General features: G+C 33.3%; 1 protein-coding gene across 6 annotated transcripts in view; it reads left to right on the top strand.

The window, feature by feature from the left end:
* The window catches only part of LOC114336519 (TLD domain-containing protein 2), a 911210-nt gene that overhangs the window by 300426 nt on the left and 591673 nt on the right, over nt 1-19111 (top strand). For all 6 annotated transcript variants that reach the window (XM_050659400.1, XM_050659401.1, XM_050659405.1 and 3 more), the window contains one exon: nt 3404-3608. In XM_050659400.1, the coding sequence (XP_050515357.1) occupies nt 3404-3608 (205 nt within the window). The remainder of the gene's footprint in view (nt 1-3403; nt 3609-19111) is intronic.

Here is a 19111-nt window from a genome sequence, read left to right on the forward strand (position 1 = left end):
GTGTTTTAGGTCATTAAAGTGTGCCTGTTATGATAACGGGGCCTTAGCTCATTCCCCATATCTTCCAAGATTTTTGAAAAAAACTCACACTCCTTTGTCATGTAAAATTTATAGTTTTCAGCATGGAATTGAAATTCGAAATTTGGTAAAATTTCGGGAAAACTTTTAGAGAACTATTCGGCATCAAATATTTCTTGGGGGAAGCTAGGACAAATAATCCCGGACAAAAAATCCCCACAAATTATCCCCGGACAAAAAATCCCCTGACAAAAAATCTCCGGACAAAAAATCCCCTGACAAAAAATCTCCGGACAAATAATCCCCGGACAAAAAATCCCCACAAAAAATCCCGGACAAATAATCCCCACAATTTTTTTTGGACAAAATATCCCCACAAATGATCCCGGACAAAAAATCCCCAAGAAATATTTGCTGCCGAATAGTTCTCTAAAAGATTTCCCGAAATTTTACCAAATTTCGAATTCCAATTGCATGCTGAAAACTTCAAATTTTATATGACAAAGGAGTGTGAGTTTTTTCAAAAATCGTGGAAGATATGGGGAATGAGCTAAGGTCCCGTTCTCATGGCATGCGCTTAACGCTCGTTTTGATAACGCGCGATTACAACTACATACATTTTACTTGAGATCGTTCACATGCCAACGCGCGTTTTAATGACCTAAAACGCACGTTAGCATGTGAACGGTTTTAAGTAAAATGATGTAGTTGTAATCGGGCGTTATCAAAATGCGCGTTATCAAGCGCCTGTCAAGAGAACGGGGCCTTAGCTCATTTCCCATACCTTGTCATGTAAATTTTGAAGTTTTCAGCAGCGAATTCGAATTCGAAATTTGGTAAAATTTCGGGAAAATTTTTAGAGAACTATTCGGCATCAAATATTTCTTGGGGGAAGCTAGAACAAGTATTCCTCGGACAAATAATCCCGGACAAAAAATCCCCACAAATTATTCCTGGATAAAAAATCCCCGGACAAAAAATCCCCGGACAAAAATAATCCTCGGGCAAAAAATCCTCACAAAAAATCCCGGACAAATAATCCCCACAATTTTTTTTGTACAAAATATCCCCACAATAAATCCCGGACAAAAAATCCCAAGAAATATTTGCTGCTGAATAGTTCTCTAAAAGTTTTCCCGAAATTTTACCAAATTTCGAATTCCAATTCCATGCTGAAAATTTCAAAATTAACATGACAAAAGAGTGTGAGTTTTTTCAAAAATCGTGGATGATATGGGGAATGAGCTAAGGCCCCGTTCTCTTGACAGGCGCTTGATAACACGCGTTTTGATAACGCCCGATTATAACTACATACATTTTACTTAAGACCGTTCACATGCTAACGCGCGTTTTAGGTCATTAAAGTGTGCCTGTTATGATAACGGGGCTTTAGCTCATTCCCCATATCTTCCAAGATTTTTGAAAAAAACTCACACTCCTTTGTCATGTAAAATTTATAGTTTTCAGCGTGGAATTGAAATTCGAAATTTGGGAAAATTTCGGGAAAACTTTTAGAGAACTATTCGGCATCAAATATTTCTTGGGGGAAGCTAGGACAAATAATCCCGGACAAAAAATCCCCACAAATTATTCCTGGATAAAAAATCCCCGGACAAAAAATTCCCGGACAAAAATAATCCACGGACAAAAATCCTCACAAAAAATCCCGGACAAATAATCCCCACAATTTTTTTTGTACAAAATATCCCCACAATAAATCCCGGACAAAAAATCCCAAGAAATATTTGCTGCCGAATAGTTCTCTAAAAGTTTTCCCGAAATTTTATTAAATTTCGAATTCCAATTCCATGCTGAAAATTTCAAAATTTACATGACAAAAGAGTGTGAGTTTTTTCAAAAATCGTGGAAGATATGGGGAATGAGCTAAGGCCCCTTTCTCTTGACAGGCGCTTGATAACGCGCGTTTTGATAACGCCCGATTTCAACTACATACATTTTACTTAAGACCGTTCACATGCTAACGCGCGTTTTAGGTCATTAAAGTGTGCCTGTTATGATAACGGGGCCTTAGCTCATTCCCCATATCTTCCAAGATTTTTGAAAAAAACTCACACTCCTTTGTCATGTAAAATTTATAGTTTTCAGCATGGAATTGAAATTCGAAATTTGGTAAAATTTCGGGAAAACTTTTAGAGAACTATTCGGCATCAAATATTTCTTGAGGGAAGCTAGAACAAGTATTCCCCGGACAAATAATCCCGGACAAAAAATCCCCACAAATTATCCCCGGACAAAAAATCCCCTGACAAAAAATCTCCGGACAAATAATCCCCGGACAAAAAATCCCAACAAAAAATCCCGGACAAATAATCCCCACAATTTTTTTTGGACAAAATATCTCCACAAATGATCCCGGACAAAAAATCCCCAAGAAATATTTGCTGCCGAATAGTTCTCTAAAAGACTTCCCGAAATTTTACCAAATTTCGAATTCCAATTGCATGCTGAAAACTTCAAATTTTATATGACAAAGGAGTGTGAGTTTTTTCAAAAATCGTGGAAGATATGGGGAATGAGCTAAGGTCCCGTTTTCATGGCATGCGCTTAACGCTCGTTTTGATAACGCGCGATTACAACTACATACATTTTACTTGAGATCGTTCACATGCCAACGCGCGTTTTAATGACCTAAAACGCACGTTAGCATGTGAACGGTTTTAAGTAAAATGATGTAGTTGTAATCGGGCGTTATCAAAATGCGCGTTATCAAGCGTCTGTCAAGAGAACGGGGCCTTAGCTCATTTCCCATACCTTGTCATGTAAATTTTGAAGTTTTCAGCAGCGAATTCGAATTCGAAATTTGGTAAAATTTCGGGAAAACTTTTAGAGAACTATTCGGCAGCAGATATTTCTTGGAGATTTTTTGTCCAGGATTTTTTGTGGGGATATTTTGTCCAAAAAAATTTGTGGGGATTATTTGTCCGTGATTTTTTGTGGGGATTTTTTGTCCGGGGATTTTTTGTCCAGGGATAATGTGTGGGGATTTTTTGTCCGGGGATTATTTGTCCGGACCCCTTCTTGGGGATTTTTTGTCCGGGATTTATTGTGAGGATATTTTGTCCGAAAAAATTTGTGGGGATTATTTGTCCGGGATTTTTTGTGGGGATTTTTGTCCGGGGATAATTTGTGGGGATTTTTTGTCCGGGATTATTTGTCCTAGCTTCACCTTGTTTCCTTTATGGCAAAGAAATGTTTTCTTCACACAAAAATCCGTGCTTGAACATTGTATAATATATTTACTTGAAACATTGTATTTTCATCAAGCAATTTTCCGTTGCACGATTCCAACGGTTACGCCGGTGTGTGTACATTTCTTTTATCAAGCATTCATTCCTCACGAGTCTAATTCAATTTGTGCTTATAGGTGGCAGACAGAGACACGCTAACATCAGTAGCAGCCCGATTTGATACCACTCCTTCTGAATTAACGAAATTAAATCGTCTAGCAACTCCGTACATTTTTCCAGGCCAACAGCTGTACGTGCCCAACAGGGAACAAGCAGAAAACGATTCCGAAGGTTCTACTCCCGTAGAAGACTCTCATGATGATTTGCCACCGGCGGAAAAAGGTGAGAACTCAACAAAATCGAATTTCAAGTTAGTAATTCGAGCACGAAGTTTTTTTTTTAATTAAGGGGAGATGTACCTACCCTGCGTCGGGTTTAATATAAGCTCGGTTTTATTTTTTTTTTAAGATCTGATCATACAGGTCTAAAATCATACAAGGTGAGTCATGAGGAACTGTACATACTCCTACCTCGTATAGAGGCTCCTATGGGGAATAACAAATGACCATTAAAAAGTGTCTGCTCCCCTTGTTTAATAATATACAGGGCGAGTTTCGCATTTTGACAGAAATTTATATTCGTCATAATTTTTGAACGGTCAGATCGATGTGTCTCTTATTTTGGTCAATCGTTACACTATTACCACCTAATCAACTGATTTATTCAAACTAGAAAAAAAATCAGGTCCGGCTTTAAAAAATTAGTTCGTTTGGGTCTTAAAAAAAATTTCACCCTGTATAAGCTTTTTGAAAACTCTAATATGAATTTTACAAATTAGACATATAGGCAATTAAAATGACATATTTATTTTTTTCCTCACACGATTACTTAATTTTTTATAAAAAAATTAAATTTGACTATGAATTAAAAGTTTGGTAAAGTAAACCATAGATTTAAAAAAATTAACTTTTATTACAAAAATTAATTTTTTTTAACAAATATTTGATTTATGTTACCACCCAATCAACTAATTTATTCAAACTAAAAAAAAATCAGGTCCGGCTTTAAAAAATTAGTTCGTTTGGGTCTTAGAAAAAATTTCACCCTGTATACGCTTTTTGAAAACTCTAATATGAATTTTACAAATTAAACAAATAGGCAATTAAAATGGCATATTTATTTTTTCCCCACATGATTACTTAATTTTTTATATAAAAAATCAAATTTGACTATGAATAACAATTAAAAGTTTGGTAAAGTGAACCATAGATTTAAAAAAATGTACTTTTATTACAAAAATTAATTTTTTTTGAACAAATGTTTAATTTATGTTACCACCCACCCCATCAACTGATTTATTCAAACTAGAAAAAAAATCAGGTCCAGATTTAAAAAATTATTTCGTTTTGGTCTTAGAAAAAATTTCACCCTGTATACGCTTTTTGAAAACTCTAATATGAATTTTACAAATTAGACAAATAGGCAATTAAAATGGCATATTTATTTTTTTCCCACACGATTACTTAATTTTTTATTAAAAAATCTTTGTCAAAATAGGAATTTTAACCTAAAAATGAAAAAAAAAGATGAAATCACGGTTTAACTCGCTACAACGTTTCATTTTAATTTTTTTTTGAAATTTTTACAGCACATATCTCTTACCATTGTGAAGACTATGACAATTGTTGTAGACTTTCAGTCTTCTTCTCGTAAAAGTTATGAATTTTTAAAAATAAAAGGTGCAGCTTCGTGAATAGCAAAGTTAAATCCCAAAAATTAAGTAAAAAAATTTAAAATTTATCTATTTGATCACGTCTATGTTAAACTATAGAGTCCAAAGAAAAGTGTTATGGGGAGTTTTAGATCTAGACGTGTTATAGAAAAAAAAATGGTGAAACTTTTAATTCTAAGAAAAACGTTGTTTAATTTTTTTTATTTTTATGGTTCAATTGCGATTTTGACAAATTTAATTGCCTTTATTCAAAGTGAAATATCTTACTTTTACCTTTTTGAGGCTTGTCATTGTTTCACATTAAGCCCTTCAATTCATTGAGTGAGTCGGTTTTTTTTTTTCGCAAGTGTACAGGGTTATTCACTATATTTTGACCCCCCTGTAAACTGCTTTATTTACAGAATTAGAAAAAAATGTTAAATACAAAAGTTATTCGATTTATAAATTATGATTTTTTGACATATAAATCTTACTAGTGACGTCATCCATTTGGGCGTGATGACGTAATCGACTATTTTTTTTAAATGGGAATAGGGGTCGAGTGCTAGCTCATTTGAAAGGTTATTCAATTCCCTATTCAGTAATATAAACATTAGCATGATTAATTATACCGGGTGTCCAAAAATTTTTTTTTTTAATTAAATTAATTGACACAAAAAGAAGAATGTATGTAATTTATTTAATTCAAAACACATTCTACTGCTGTCAGAAAACAGAAATAAATGTTTATTGAACAAATAAACATTACTTTTGACTTAAATTCAATGTTCAAGCTGCCACCCATCTGCCTCTTGGCAGTTTGAACATTGAATTTAAGCAAAAATCAATGTTTATTTGTGCAATAAACTTTTATTTCTGTTTTCTAACAGCAGTAAAATGTATTTTAAATTAAATAAATTACATATATTCTTCTTTTTGTGTCAATTAATTTAATTAAAAAAATGTTACAGGACATTCTGTATAATTATACATGTTTATGTTTATATTACTGAATAGAAATTGAATAACCTTTCAAATGAGCTAGCACTCGACCCCTATTCCCATTTAAAAAAATAGTAGATTACGTCATCACGTCTAAATGGATGACGTCACTAGTACGATATATATGTCAAAAAATCATAATTTAAAAATCGAATAACTTTTGTATTTTACATTTTTTTCTAATTCTGTAAATAAAGCAGTTTATAGGGTCAAAATATAGGGAATAACCCTGTACATGTTTTAGACGAAATTAGACAAATGTAAGTAAACAAGTAAAACACTATAAATAGTAAGACATTGGAGATTATGGTATAATGACTCACTTACATAATATTATTACCTATTTGTTTTTCTTTCCAATTAGTAAGTCCCAATTTCGTAAATTAATAATATGTTAAATTTGTGTAAAAATATTTATAAAGATAACCTCAAGAGTTGAATTGTTGATATAGTCTCTCTATAACAAACAGTTTTAAACCATGCTTTTCAAAATCGACAAAAACAAGTTTATTGGATTAGTGTTACACTAGGTGTATAGCCTAAAATGGATATTAGATCAATTAGGATTTACAAAATGATGGCTTATACATAGACAGTAGAGGATTTTAATGCCATTGTTAATGGTAACCCAGCTTACTCCTTCAGGTATGATTTGGATAGTTATTATAACAAAAACTTCACACTGAATGTTAAATGTTCACTTACAACTAGCAGATCATTCTATAGCGTGAGTGTTCTTTGTAGTTTTTTTAATGCCATATTTATTATGTGTCTTAAGGATATTCCTAACATTACTCATTTCTTTGATCACTAAGGGCCAATTTCTCATATCGAGTTCAACTCCAGTTTAACCTGAACTTTTAGTAAACGTCAGTTTAAAGTCAAAATCGTCTTTCTCAATTCGCGTTCAACCGATGGCAGTTTAAACTTGAACGATCCTTGAACGGTGGAATTCGGCCGTTCAAAGATTTCAGAACTCAGTTCAGATGATTTCATGGACGACGCATGCGTTGCATTAACACGAAACGCTGTCATAATATAAATATATCCTATTTTATTATATTAAGCCTAACGATAAACGATAACATTATTTTTGTTTTTATAATATTTATTTATAATTATTAAAATGACTATTTGACTATAAATACTTAAATTTAACTTTATTCAAAAACAGCATAAAAAAAGTAGTTCAAAATGGCGACAGTTTTTTACCTTTTGCCATCTATTGGCATTTCTCGAAAGCTGTAGAACGATCACTGACATGAACGTGCAATGAGAAATGCATTCCAAACAAAACCGAAGATCACCGGTGAACCTGGTTCAAGTGAACCATAGATTACCGCAGGTATGAGAAATCGACCCTAAGGGTCAAAAAATCCCCAAGAAATATTTGCTGCCGAATAGTTCTCTAAAAGTTTTCCCGAGATTTTAACAAATTTCGAATTCCAATTCCATGCTGAAAATTTCAAATTTTACATGACAAAAGAGTGTGAGTTTTTTCAAAAATCGTGGAAGATATGGGGAGTGAGCTAAGGCCCCGTCTTCATGATAGGCGCTTAACGCGCGTTTTGATAACTCGCGAATACAACTACATACATTTTACTGAAAACCGTTCACATGTTAACGCGCGTTTTTAGGTCATTAAGACGCGCGTTGGCATGTGGACGGTCTCAAGTAAAATGTATGTAGTTGTAAGCGCGCGTTATCAAAATGCGCGTTAAGCGCCTGTCATAAAAATGGGTCCATAGCTCATTCCCCATATTTTCCACGATTTTTGAAAAAACTCCCACTTTTTTGTAATGTATAATTTAAAGTTTTCAGCATGAAATTGGAATTCGAAATTTGTTAAAATTTCAGGAAAACTGTTATACTTGGAAAACTGCGTAACTTGGAACCATATGGGAAACTTTTTTAATATCAATTTTACGAAAAAAAGTCATTCTTTATAAAGTGCTCTGCATAGTCTAAATCCTAAGATGCAATCATCAGATTTCAAATTTTGTCAACAGTATACGAGGTATGTCAAAAAATATGAATTTCGCTCAAGAGCAAACTACCTTTATATTTCAAAATATCAAAAAATTTTATTATAAAAAGTTATTTGTAATTAAAAACCATATTCAAATATGCAATAACAGCCTTCTACTTAAAAAAAAAAATTCTGAAATTTTCCTAAATTACCGATTCAGAACATCATTTTTATTTATTAGACATGTAATAACTCTTTTATTAATAATTTTAGGGAAAAAAGTTATTCTTCATAAAAATCTGTGCATGGTCTATACCTCCAGATGCAACCATCAGTTATCCAAGTTTGTTAATTTTATACGAGGTGTGTCGAATAATATGAATTTAGAAAGAATTCTAGAATTCATATTATTTGACACACCTCGTATAAAATTAACAAACTTGGATAACTGATGCTGATGGTTACATCTTGAGGTTTAGTCCATGCACATATTTTTATGAAGAATAACTTTTTTTCCTAAAGTTATTAATAAAAGAGTTATTTCATGTCAAATAAATAAAAATGATGTTCGGAATCGGTAATTTAGGAAAATTTCAGAAATTTTTTTTTCAAGTAGAAGGCTGTTGTTGCATATTTGAATATGGTTTTTAATTACAAATAACTTTTCATAATAAAATTCTTTGATATTTTGAAATATAAAGGTAGTTTGCTCTTGAGCGAAATTCATATTTTTTGACATACCTCGTATACTGTTGACAAAATTTGATATCTGATAATTGCATCTTAGGTTTTAGACTATGCAGAGCACTTTATAAAGAATGACTTTTTTTCGTAAAATTGATACTAAAAAAGTTTCCCATATGGTTCCAAGTTACGCAGACACCCTGTAGAACTTTTAGACAGCAAATATTTCTTGAGGATTGTTTGTCCGGAATTTTTGTGGGGATATTTTTGTCCAAAAAAATTTGGGGGGCATTATTTGTCAGGGATTTTTGTGGCGATTTTTTGTCCGGCGATTATTTGTCCGGGGATTTTTTGTCCAGGGATAATTTGTGGGGATTTTTTTTTTCGGAATTATTTGTCCAGGGAATATTTGTCCTAGCTTCGTCGTGGCTAGGACAAAAAATAATCCCCGGACAAATAATCCTGGACAAAAAATCCCCACAAATTATCTCTGGACAAAAAATCACCGGACAAAAAATCCCCTGACAAATAATCCCCGGACAAAAAATCGCGGACAAATAATCCCGGACAAAAAATCCCCAAGAAATATTTGCTGTCGAATAGTTCGCTAAAAGTTTTCCTGAAATTTTAACAAATTTCGAATTCCAATTCCATGCTGAAAACTTTATTTGTGTTATATTTTTGTTAACTTTGTTGTTTATAGATGACAAAAAAGTGTGAGTTTTTTCAAAAATTGTGGAAAATATGGGAAATGAGCTAAGGCCCCGTTTTCATGACAGGCCTTAACGCGCATTTTAAGAGGAAACACGCGTCTTAAGAGGAAACAGTAACGATCAACAGATAGCGAAAACGCGTTCTAAGATTGCGGCTGTAATTTTGAATATTTTTTCGAGATATTTGGCACACGTATTCGTAATATAATAAAGAATGGCGGTACAGAGCCCAATTTGAAAAATATATTAATATGTGGAAATTACTCTGTAATTAAATACAATATTAAAAAAACGAGCCTGTACCGCCATTAAGAAGAACAAAAAAATAAACTTTCTTCAAATAAACTTTTTTATCCGATGCCTAGATTTTGTGTCATTTTGGAACTACTAATGAAATAAAAAATTTTAGTTACCGTTTCGCTGAAAATCGCTAAAAATCATATTTGGTGACCTTTGACCCCGCGTAAAATTTTTAGCACGGGTCGGATTTATGAGGACTTTTTAGATTTCATTTATAATGGTATTTTGAACAAACCTGCCAATTTTCAGCTTGATGGTAATTTTTGTAGCCTCGGATGCGTAAGTTGACCGGAGTATTAACATGTGAACGGCCTTCAGTAAAATGTATGTAGTTGTAATCGCGCGTTATCAAAACGCGCGTTAAGCGCCTGACATGAAAACGGGGCCTTAGCTTATTCCCCATATCTTCACGATTTTTGAAAAACTCACACTCTTTTGTCATGTAAAATTTGAAGTTTTCAGCATGGAATTGGAATTCGAAATTTGTTAAAATTTCGGGAAAACTTTTAGATAACTATTCGGCAGCAAATATTTCTTGGGGATTTTTTGTCCGGGATTTTGTGTAGGGATATTTTGTCCAAAAAAAAATTTGTGGGGATTATTTGTCCGGGATTTTTTGTGGGGATTTTTTGTCCGGGGATTATTTGTCCGGACCCCGTCGTGGTGCTCCACCACTGGCGGAGGTTCCTAAGCCAGGATGTTTTTTTGCGCCCGGGGCCGTGCTTTCCCTCTATCTTTCCTTGGATATTATATGTAATATTTCATATTTCGGATTTCTCATCACGTGCGCAAAGTACTCTAGTTTTCTTTGTTTTATGATATTCAGTATTTCTCTTTCTTTGTTGTTGAGTCGCTGCATTACCGCTTGATTTGTTACGCTGTTCATCCACGATATCCTCAATATTCTGCGGTAAGCCCACGTTTCAAAAGCCCCAATCCTTATGCACATTGTTTCCGCAAAGGTCCATGCTTCCATCCCATAGAACAAAATGTGAACATATAGCAGCGTAATAAGCGTATTCTTAGCGTAATGTTTAGCCCTCTGTTGGTCAGTACCTTTTGCATTTTTCTAAATAATGTTGTTGCTTGCTCTATTCTGCATTTGCTTTCCTGTGATAAGTCCCATTTTTCATTCACGCAGCAGTCTAAATACTTGTATTCTTGTACTCTTTGCAACATGTCTCCATTTATTCTTGCAAAGTTATTAGCTATATTTTTGTTTTTGCTGATGACCATCCATTGGGATTTCTTTATGTTTATTTTCAGACCCATTTGTTGGCTATGGTCCGTCACTGACTGTAGGAATGCTTACAAATCATTCCTGTCCGTTGCTAACAGAACCGTGTCATCAGCGTATCTCAGATTGTTGATGACTATTCCATTGGCGATTATACCCTCTGTTCTGTCTTCTACTGCTTTTCTGAAGGTCTTTTCTGCATACAAATTAAACAGAAGCGGGGAGAGCACGCAGCCTTGTCTAACTTCTCTCAGAACAGAAATTACTAGGGTTTCTTCGGTTGTTGTGTGAAATCTTCAGTTTCTTAATAGTGTTAAATATATAATTGATATTGAATCAATTCATTCTCTGGCTTATTTAACTCACGTTCAGATGATTGATTCACGATTATTAATTTGACCTAACCTATTGTATATTAACTGCAAACTTGCATGAATTATCAATACAATTAGTTTGTAATTGTCGCATTGTGTGATAAAATCTTCCTAATACAGCTGAATAATTATACAGTCCAGTCAACCGGCTATTTTAGGTTACATAATATATTATGTAATTCACCCATATCTTTCAAGACTTCAGATGGAATTCTATTTATACCAGGATATTGGCTCGGCGTTAGTTTTTATAGCAACTTTAATTTTTGTTAACACATCCGGTTTCCTTTCATATTTATTTTCACCGATGTTCATTTAGTTAACAATGTTTAACCGATTCGCTTCGTGTACAGTCGGAAAAATGAAAGAATAGCCATGAATGATCACATCAATCACTTATTTTGTATTTGCTGTCTTTTTCTATAACAAACGTTTGTTATTTATAGAAAAAGACAGCAAATACAAAATAAGTGATTGATGTGATGGGTATTCTTTCATTTTTCCGACTGTATATGAAATGTGTTTTCGTTCTATAAGTCTTCTTCTTCTTCTTTTTATATAGCCATTACTCTGTCTGTTTTTCAATGTGCCTCCAGGAAGTTGTCGTTCCATCTTTTTCGTGGTCTTCCCACTAATCGTCTTCCTATTAGGGAACCGTCTCTCGCCGTCCTTACTACTTTATTTGTTGTCATTCGGCTTATGTGGTCGTTCCATTCTACTCTTCTGCTTTTCACCCAGTTATTAATGTTGTCCACCTTGCACCTCCTTCGTATATCTGCACTTCTAGCTCTATCCCACAGCGTCTTACCATCAATTTTTCGCAATGTTTTCATCTCTGCTGTTTCTAGCATTCTTTTTGTCCTTTCTGTATCAGGTCGTGTTTCTGCCGCGTATGTCATTATTGGTCTGATGAATGTTACTACTTTCTATAAGTTAGTAGTTAGTATCCCTACTTATAGTAAGTTCACAAGCGGCTGATATGGAATCATAAAAAAAAATGGCGAGCTACTCAAAGGCAAAGCCAGACTAAGAAAATAATCAAGAACGTAGATAAAAAAAACTCACACAATTTGATGAACATAAACGAGAGATTAAAACGATCACCGAAATGGTGATTGGACATTATCGTTTAACCCTTTCGAGACGATTTTTTTAAACGGGGTTTAAAAACATATTTTTGTGGTTTTTTATTTTTATATACACAAATATACCCTGTTATCAAAAAATGTTACTGAAAACGTTAGGGGTTGATGGTACACATACGTACCATTAGTTTTGTGTAATAGTACGTATGTGTACAGGCCTACATAGGTTCTTACATATCATCACTACTTCCAGACGCGGAAGAAGACAATTCTGCATAATATTTAACTTCTTCCTGTGTAAGAGGCCTTTTCCTATCCATATCTGTAAATGACACTAATAAAACTAGTGGTACACTTACATACCGTACTATAAGACTAATGGTACACTTACATACCGTACTATAAGACTAATGGTACACTTACATACCGTACTGTAAGACCATGTTACACTTACATTTCATACTATGAGACTAATGGTACTTATTAGTACCATATACTTTAAAAACAGTCAAATATTTGTTTTACTATAAATTAGTGACAATCTAAATATAATTATTATAAAAACACAAAAACAAATAGTTTGCAAAATTAAAATAATGTAATTTAACAATTATTTTTATCAAAAAACAATGTATTTATGCTGGTTGTATAGTTCGAGATCCGAATAGGAGAACGAAATGTACCCATCTGCTTGATGGATGAACCATTTTTTTTATATTTCATACATAGCCAAACACGACCAGCATGGGTTTCCTATCAAAATCGTGTCATAGCTAGCCTTAAGGGGGGCCGTAGGGGTTGATCAACATTTCAAGCACATTTTTGTGATTTTTTTTGAAAGTATGATAAAATTATTTTATTTTTAAATTAAATAAGCGTATTCACTATAATTCAAAGAATACTAAAAAAAATTCAAGGGAAAATATTGAAAAATAAGCCAACGGTGGCAAATTTTTAAAGACACCTCGAAAAAAAAATGGATTTTGCGGTGGACAACCGAACTTATCATTGAATCATGGTAAACAAAAAATTCAAAAATATTTTATTAACTTATATGTCTATCGAGATAACTCTTTCGAGTTTTTTAGTTATAACGATTTTTGACTTTTTGGTATCACTCAGATATCAAAACAACGAAATTTTTTGCACAAAAAGGGCGAAAATCAACATATTTATTATTGTTAAATAAAAAATAAGCATAAAACAAAAAATATCTCGACAGCGTTACCTCAAGGAATGACTAAAGAAAATTTATACAAAATTCCAGGTGGGTCGGTCAAGCAGTTTTTGAGTTACAATGTCTGCAGCCTTTGAAAAAATCAGTTTTGAGGAAAAAGCGTTTAAAATATTGTCACCTTTTATTTTCAAGTTCTGTTTTATTTTCAGTTTGTCTGTCAAATCGTAAAATGATGCACACCGGAATTTGAATCGCGGAGTAATTTACAAAAGAAAATGAGAACAGCTGTTGACCCTTGTTGAACAGCTGTTGAACCAGCGCGCTTGAGCGTAGTGAGAAACGGTCAACAGCTGTTCTTATTTTCTTTTGTAAATTACACTGCTATTCAAAAACATATTCCGGTGTGCATCACTTAACGATTTGACAGACAAAAAAAAATTGAAAATAAAAGTTGACAATACTTTAAAAGCGTTTTTCTCAAATTTGCTTTTTTCAAAGCCTGTAGACATTGTAACTTAAAAACTACTTGACCAACTCATCTGGGATTTTGTACATATTTTCTTTAGACATTCCTTGAGGTAACGCTGTCGAGATATTTTTTGTTTTATGCTTATATTTTGTTTAACACTGTTAAATATGTTGATTTTCACCCTTTTTTCTGTAAAAAATTTCGTTGTTTTGAGTTCTGAGTGATACTAAAAAGTCAAAGATCATTAAAACTAAATTAAACTTGACAGCATTACCTCGAGAAACTCATAAGCTAATAAAATCTTTTTGAATTTTTTGTCTACCATGATCCAATGATAAATTCTGATGTCCACCGCAAAATTCATTGTTTTTTTTTGAGGTGTCAGAGAATTGTTTTTATTTTTATAAACGCATTTCTTGCTATTTATATCCTGGTCCTTATTTACGTTGTTTGATCATTTTTCTCTGAAATCCAGGTTCCTAAGTATTTGCGTATTTGTAATTATCAACCCTTTCTATCGGTACATAACCCAAAAGTATGTTGTACGTTGAATTTTACAATGCATATAAAGAACCAGACATCACCACTTTACACAATTGGAAGACTGCGCTGGATGGGTCACGTAGCACGGATGGAGCAAGATATAGCCCCAAAGACAATCATAAGGCAGGCACCAACGGAAGACACCAAGAAAATTAAAAGGAAGACCCAGGCTTAAAAATATGGACCCAATATAAGAGTTACAATCACCACCTCGAAGCGTAAATCTCACAATATGGGCCATTCCACGAACATACGCCTGTTTTGGATTACTTCGACAACGAATATTTTACTGTGCAACATAAGAAGTACGAAAGTAAATGGCGCTAATAATTATTCCAATAAACAACAATGTAATTTGCAATTTACTTTCGTTCTTCTTATTTTGCACAGTAAAATATTTGTTGTCGAAGTAATCCAAAACAGGCGTATGTTCGTGGAATAGGGTATACACCAGAATCTCATAATTCACAATGGGTTGTCGTTCTACTGACGAAGATAAACGTAATTTCTAACTATCTCTAAAAAATGTTAAAATTCTATTTGTCCGAGCGAAGTGTTGTGCCTTCAGTAAAGAACTACTACTTGTTGTTGATACGCCACTGTTTTCCTATTTTTAATAATTTTAAATAGATACTTAAATTTGTGATAAAAAACTTATAAACACAGTTTTTGCTATTCACGTTGCTATCGTCGTTGAGGTGTTTTAGCTTATCTTACTGCTTTACAGATAAAAGGTAAAAGAGACTACATAACAATGAGACTATGAGACAGTCGAAGAAGCTTAGTCACATCATTCAGTCTAGTAGATAATACTGGATAGATACTAAAAAGTATTGACTGACAAACTTATTAAAAACCTCCTCCACATTTCTAACCACTGCCAAGTTTTTACATTTTGTTTATTTATAAATTACCACAGCAGTGGTAGAATACCAGTCTACACTAGGTTCGCTTTCAAGATTCAGTAGAAATAAACAAACCAAGACACGTTAAACGCTACTAGGAGCACTCCCGAATCATAATTTACAATGTATAAAGTTTGGAAATCATGATTTGGGATTTACAATGTATATACATTGTAAATTATGATTCGGTTGTGCTCCTAGTGGCATTTAACGTGTCTTGGTTTGTTTATTTCTACTGCATCTTGAAAGCGAACCTAGTGTAGTGATATTTACCTGTACTGAAATATTAGTAATGAACTTGTTTTTTTTTCGATGCCGGTAGTTGTTCGTTATCTCCAACATATTATATCATTATATAGTGATTTGTTGATTTGGTACATATCAGCTGACATTGCCAACGAGCCTATAAATAGGTATTTTGTCTTCCTACATGTCAAGCTCTAAATATAACAGGAACGGCATCTTTAGAGCCTATCACTCTCTCCGTTGAAATTATATATTTCGGTGGTAACCTTTACGATCATTCTGAGATTTAAGTAAACAATATTTAGAGGTCAAAGTATGTATTGAATAGTCATATACACATACCACTGGGACTATTTTTGAGGAGTCCATCTTTTAGATGAATTTAGAAATGATGACAACAGTATGACGTCAACAAATTGAATTCAATTTAAGCTGGACCAGCAGAACTACGAATGAAGAAGTACTGGAAATAACACTAGTCAACAAATAAACAAAAAAAAATGAATGTGTGTGTACTTTGTACTCACGTAAGAAGTTATACTTCTATTATATAATTTCAACGAAATAAATATACTTAACAGTTACAATACAAAAAATTAACAATAATTACAAAAATAACCAAAACCAATGCCAAATATTAAAAAAAAAAAGAAAAAAGTATGAATTGTCCGGGATTTGAACCCGCAATCTCGCGATTTCTCGATCTCTGGTCCAATGCTCTACCAACCAGGCCATCGAGGCGCATGTTACTGACGTTTCAGATATACATAATTACACATCACGGTGAGAAGTGAAATATAAAAATAGATGTTTTATTATTTTACGCCCAAGGAAGACAAATCCAAAGACACAAAATTATAATAAATAATACATTTACTAAAAAACACTAATGTATGTAAAGAAACAATGCTGTCTGTGTGCGCATGCGCACAGATTTATGAAAATGTTTACTCTTAATCGCGCCTAAAGAAGTATAACTTCAAAAAAGTTGCGACTGATGTTAAAATAGCTGTATAGGGGAGTTCAAAGCATCCTGAATGCGAATTCAAATACCAAAATGTTCCACCACGTATATATTTTAGTTATCTTCTTCTTAAAGTGCCGCGCGCCGCGTATTTCTGCGTAGGCGTCCACCGTACATTGTCTGGTCAGGTGAAATGTTAGATTTGGAGTTATAGAATGCATCAAATATGGCTGTTTATTATAAAAATTGTTATATACTATATATATGTTACAGTTCAAGTTGATTATCCAGTTGGAGTTGACTCCAACTAGTTGGAGTCAACTCTAACGGCTGGTTTCAGTAAAAGTTGATTATAAATATAAAATGAAGATTTATATTCAACATTTACTAGTAAAAGTAGACTCCAACTAGGAAAAGTATACTCTTCCCAATGCCATTTAGTAAAAGTTGATTCTGATTCACACAAACAGCCCATTCTAGATATTAAATGTTACTGAATATGTTCAAATTAGTCTAGGCTGTATCGTCGCCCCCGTTAGGTAAATTACTCCGATTCAAATTTTTTGCACAAACTTACTCAAAAAGAGGTCCTTATAACAAATGTACTGGGTGCCAGGCAGTACCTTGATCGATAAATTGTTTAAACAATTTTTTTTAGACAAATTCACAAAAATAATTTTTTCACTTTGAACAGTTTTTTTTAGATCATTTGGGTTATTCTGAGCAAAAAAAGGTATTTTGTGATTTTTCTCTAAAATTGATTGTTGTCGAGTTATACGCGATTTAAAATTTGAAAAATGCGAAAATATCCATTTTCAAGGCTTAATAACTCGGTTAAAATACATTATTATGAAAGTCAGAAAGTGATCAAATCAAAGTTTATAGCCCCCTCTACAAGATCCAGCAGAAATTTTTGTCGCTATTTTATTACTAAGCTTTATCTTTAATTATTAACAATGAGCGCTAAGGGCGTATTAGGCGGCCGTCAATGGTGAGTGCTAAAGAGATGCACCATTCCAGCCGTCCAATGGTGCATCTCACTCGCACTCACATTGACGGCCGCCTCAATACACGGTTAGCGCTCATTGTTGATAATTAAAAATAATATCGTATTAATGAAATAATGACAAAAATTTTTTCAGGATCTTATAGAGGTAGCTTTAATCTTTGATTATTTTTAGTTTCTGACTTTCATAATATATAATATCGTATGGCATTTTTGCCTTTCGGACAGTTCCGGCACCAATTACATCTTTAACCCTGTTTCAAGTAACTAGTGTCGATGTACAGTAGCCCAGGGGGACTGACTGCTTAACGTGCTCTCCGAGGCACGGTGAGACGGCTCGTGTCATTATTGAAAATGAAAATGGTTTGTCTTTAGCAGGGCTCGAACTCGAACCCAGGTGCACTGGCGTATGAGGCAAACGATTATGCCGTTACTCCACGGCCGCTCGCTCGACTTTCACAATAATTATCTTTAACCGAGTTATTAAACCTTGAAAATGGTTATTTTTGTTGTTTTTCAAATTTTAAGTCGCTAATAACTCGACAACAGTCAATTTTAGAGAAAAAAAGGCCCAACGGATCTAAAAAAAAAATTTGTACGAAGTGAAAAAATTATGTATTTTTGCGAATTTGTTTAAAATCATTGTTTATCGCCAAACTTCACTAAAATCATTCATTATTGTACTTATTTGCCCTCATTTTCGGCAGTAAAGTAACACTTTGTTGTATTGAAAGAAGAATGTTACTTTACCTGCCGCGATTATTAATCAAATTAACCGAGATTGAATGTAAGTGGTCAATGGCAGCACTCGATTATTTATTTGAGTGAAATTAAAATTTATTTACTTTGATTATTAAAAATATTGTACAAAATTTATCTTATTATTAATAAAATTTATGTCAAAAAGTAAAATTCTGTAGTGTTTCGCAATTATATTCATACAAAATAAATCAAAACTTTACAGATTTAGTAATTAGGTAGGTATACAATATTGATAACTACCGATTAAACATCAAAACCGGCCATCATGCAAAGGTCATCTGTCATTACTGTCATACGAATTTTTTATTTCGTCTAAAATTAAAAAAAAATCCTCAAAGTTGTAAGTAAGTGTTAATGTTTTTTATGATTGACGATACAATTTTGTACGCACCACCTCAATACTCTTTATCGAACGCGTCTGTTCCTCTGCTCGTAATATCAGACTCGTTCGATAAAGAGTCACTTTACTGACTGACTTTACTGAAATTGGTTAAACAATTTTTCGACCGCGGTACCGCGTGACACCTTGTGTATTTGTTATAAGGATTGTTATACGGATGTATTTCTTTGAGTAAGTTTGTGCAAAAAGGCGAATCAGAATAATTTACCTAACGGGGGCGACGTTACAGACTATACTAATAAGTAGTTGAAACGGTCAAAACAAAGAAACGCACACTCATCAAAAATGCACTTGAGAT

Source organism: Diabrotica virgifera, chromosome 8 (genome assembly GCF_917563875.1).
Source record: "Diabrotica virgifera virgifera chromosome 8, PGI_DIABVI_V3a".
NCBI classification, from domain to species: Eukaryota; Metazoa; Arthropoda; class Insecta; order Coleoptera; family Chrysomelidae; genus Diabrotica; species Diabrotica virgifera.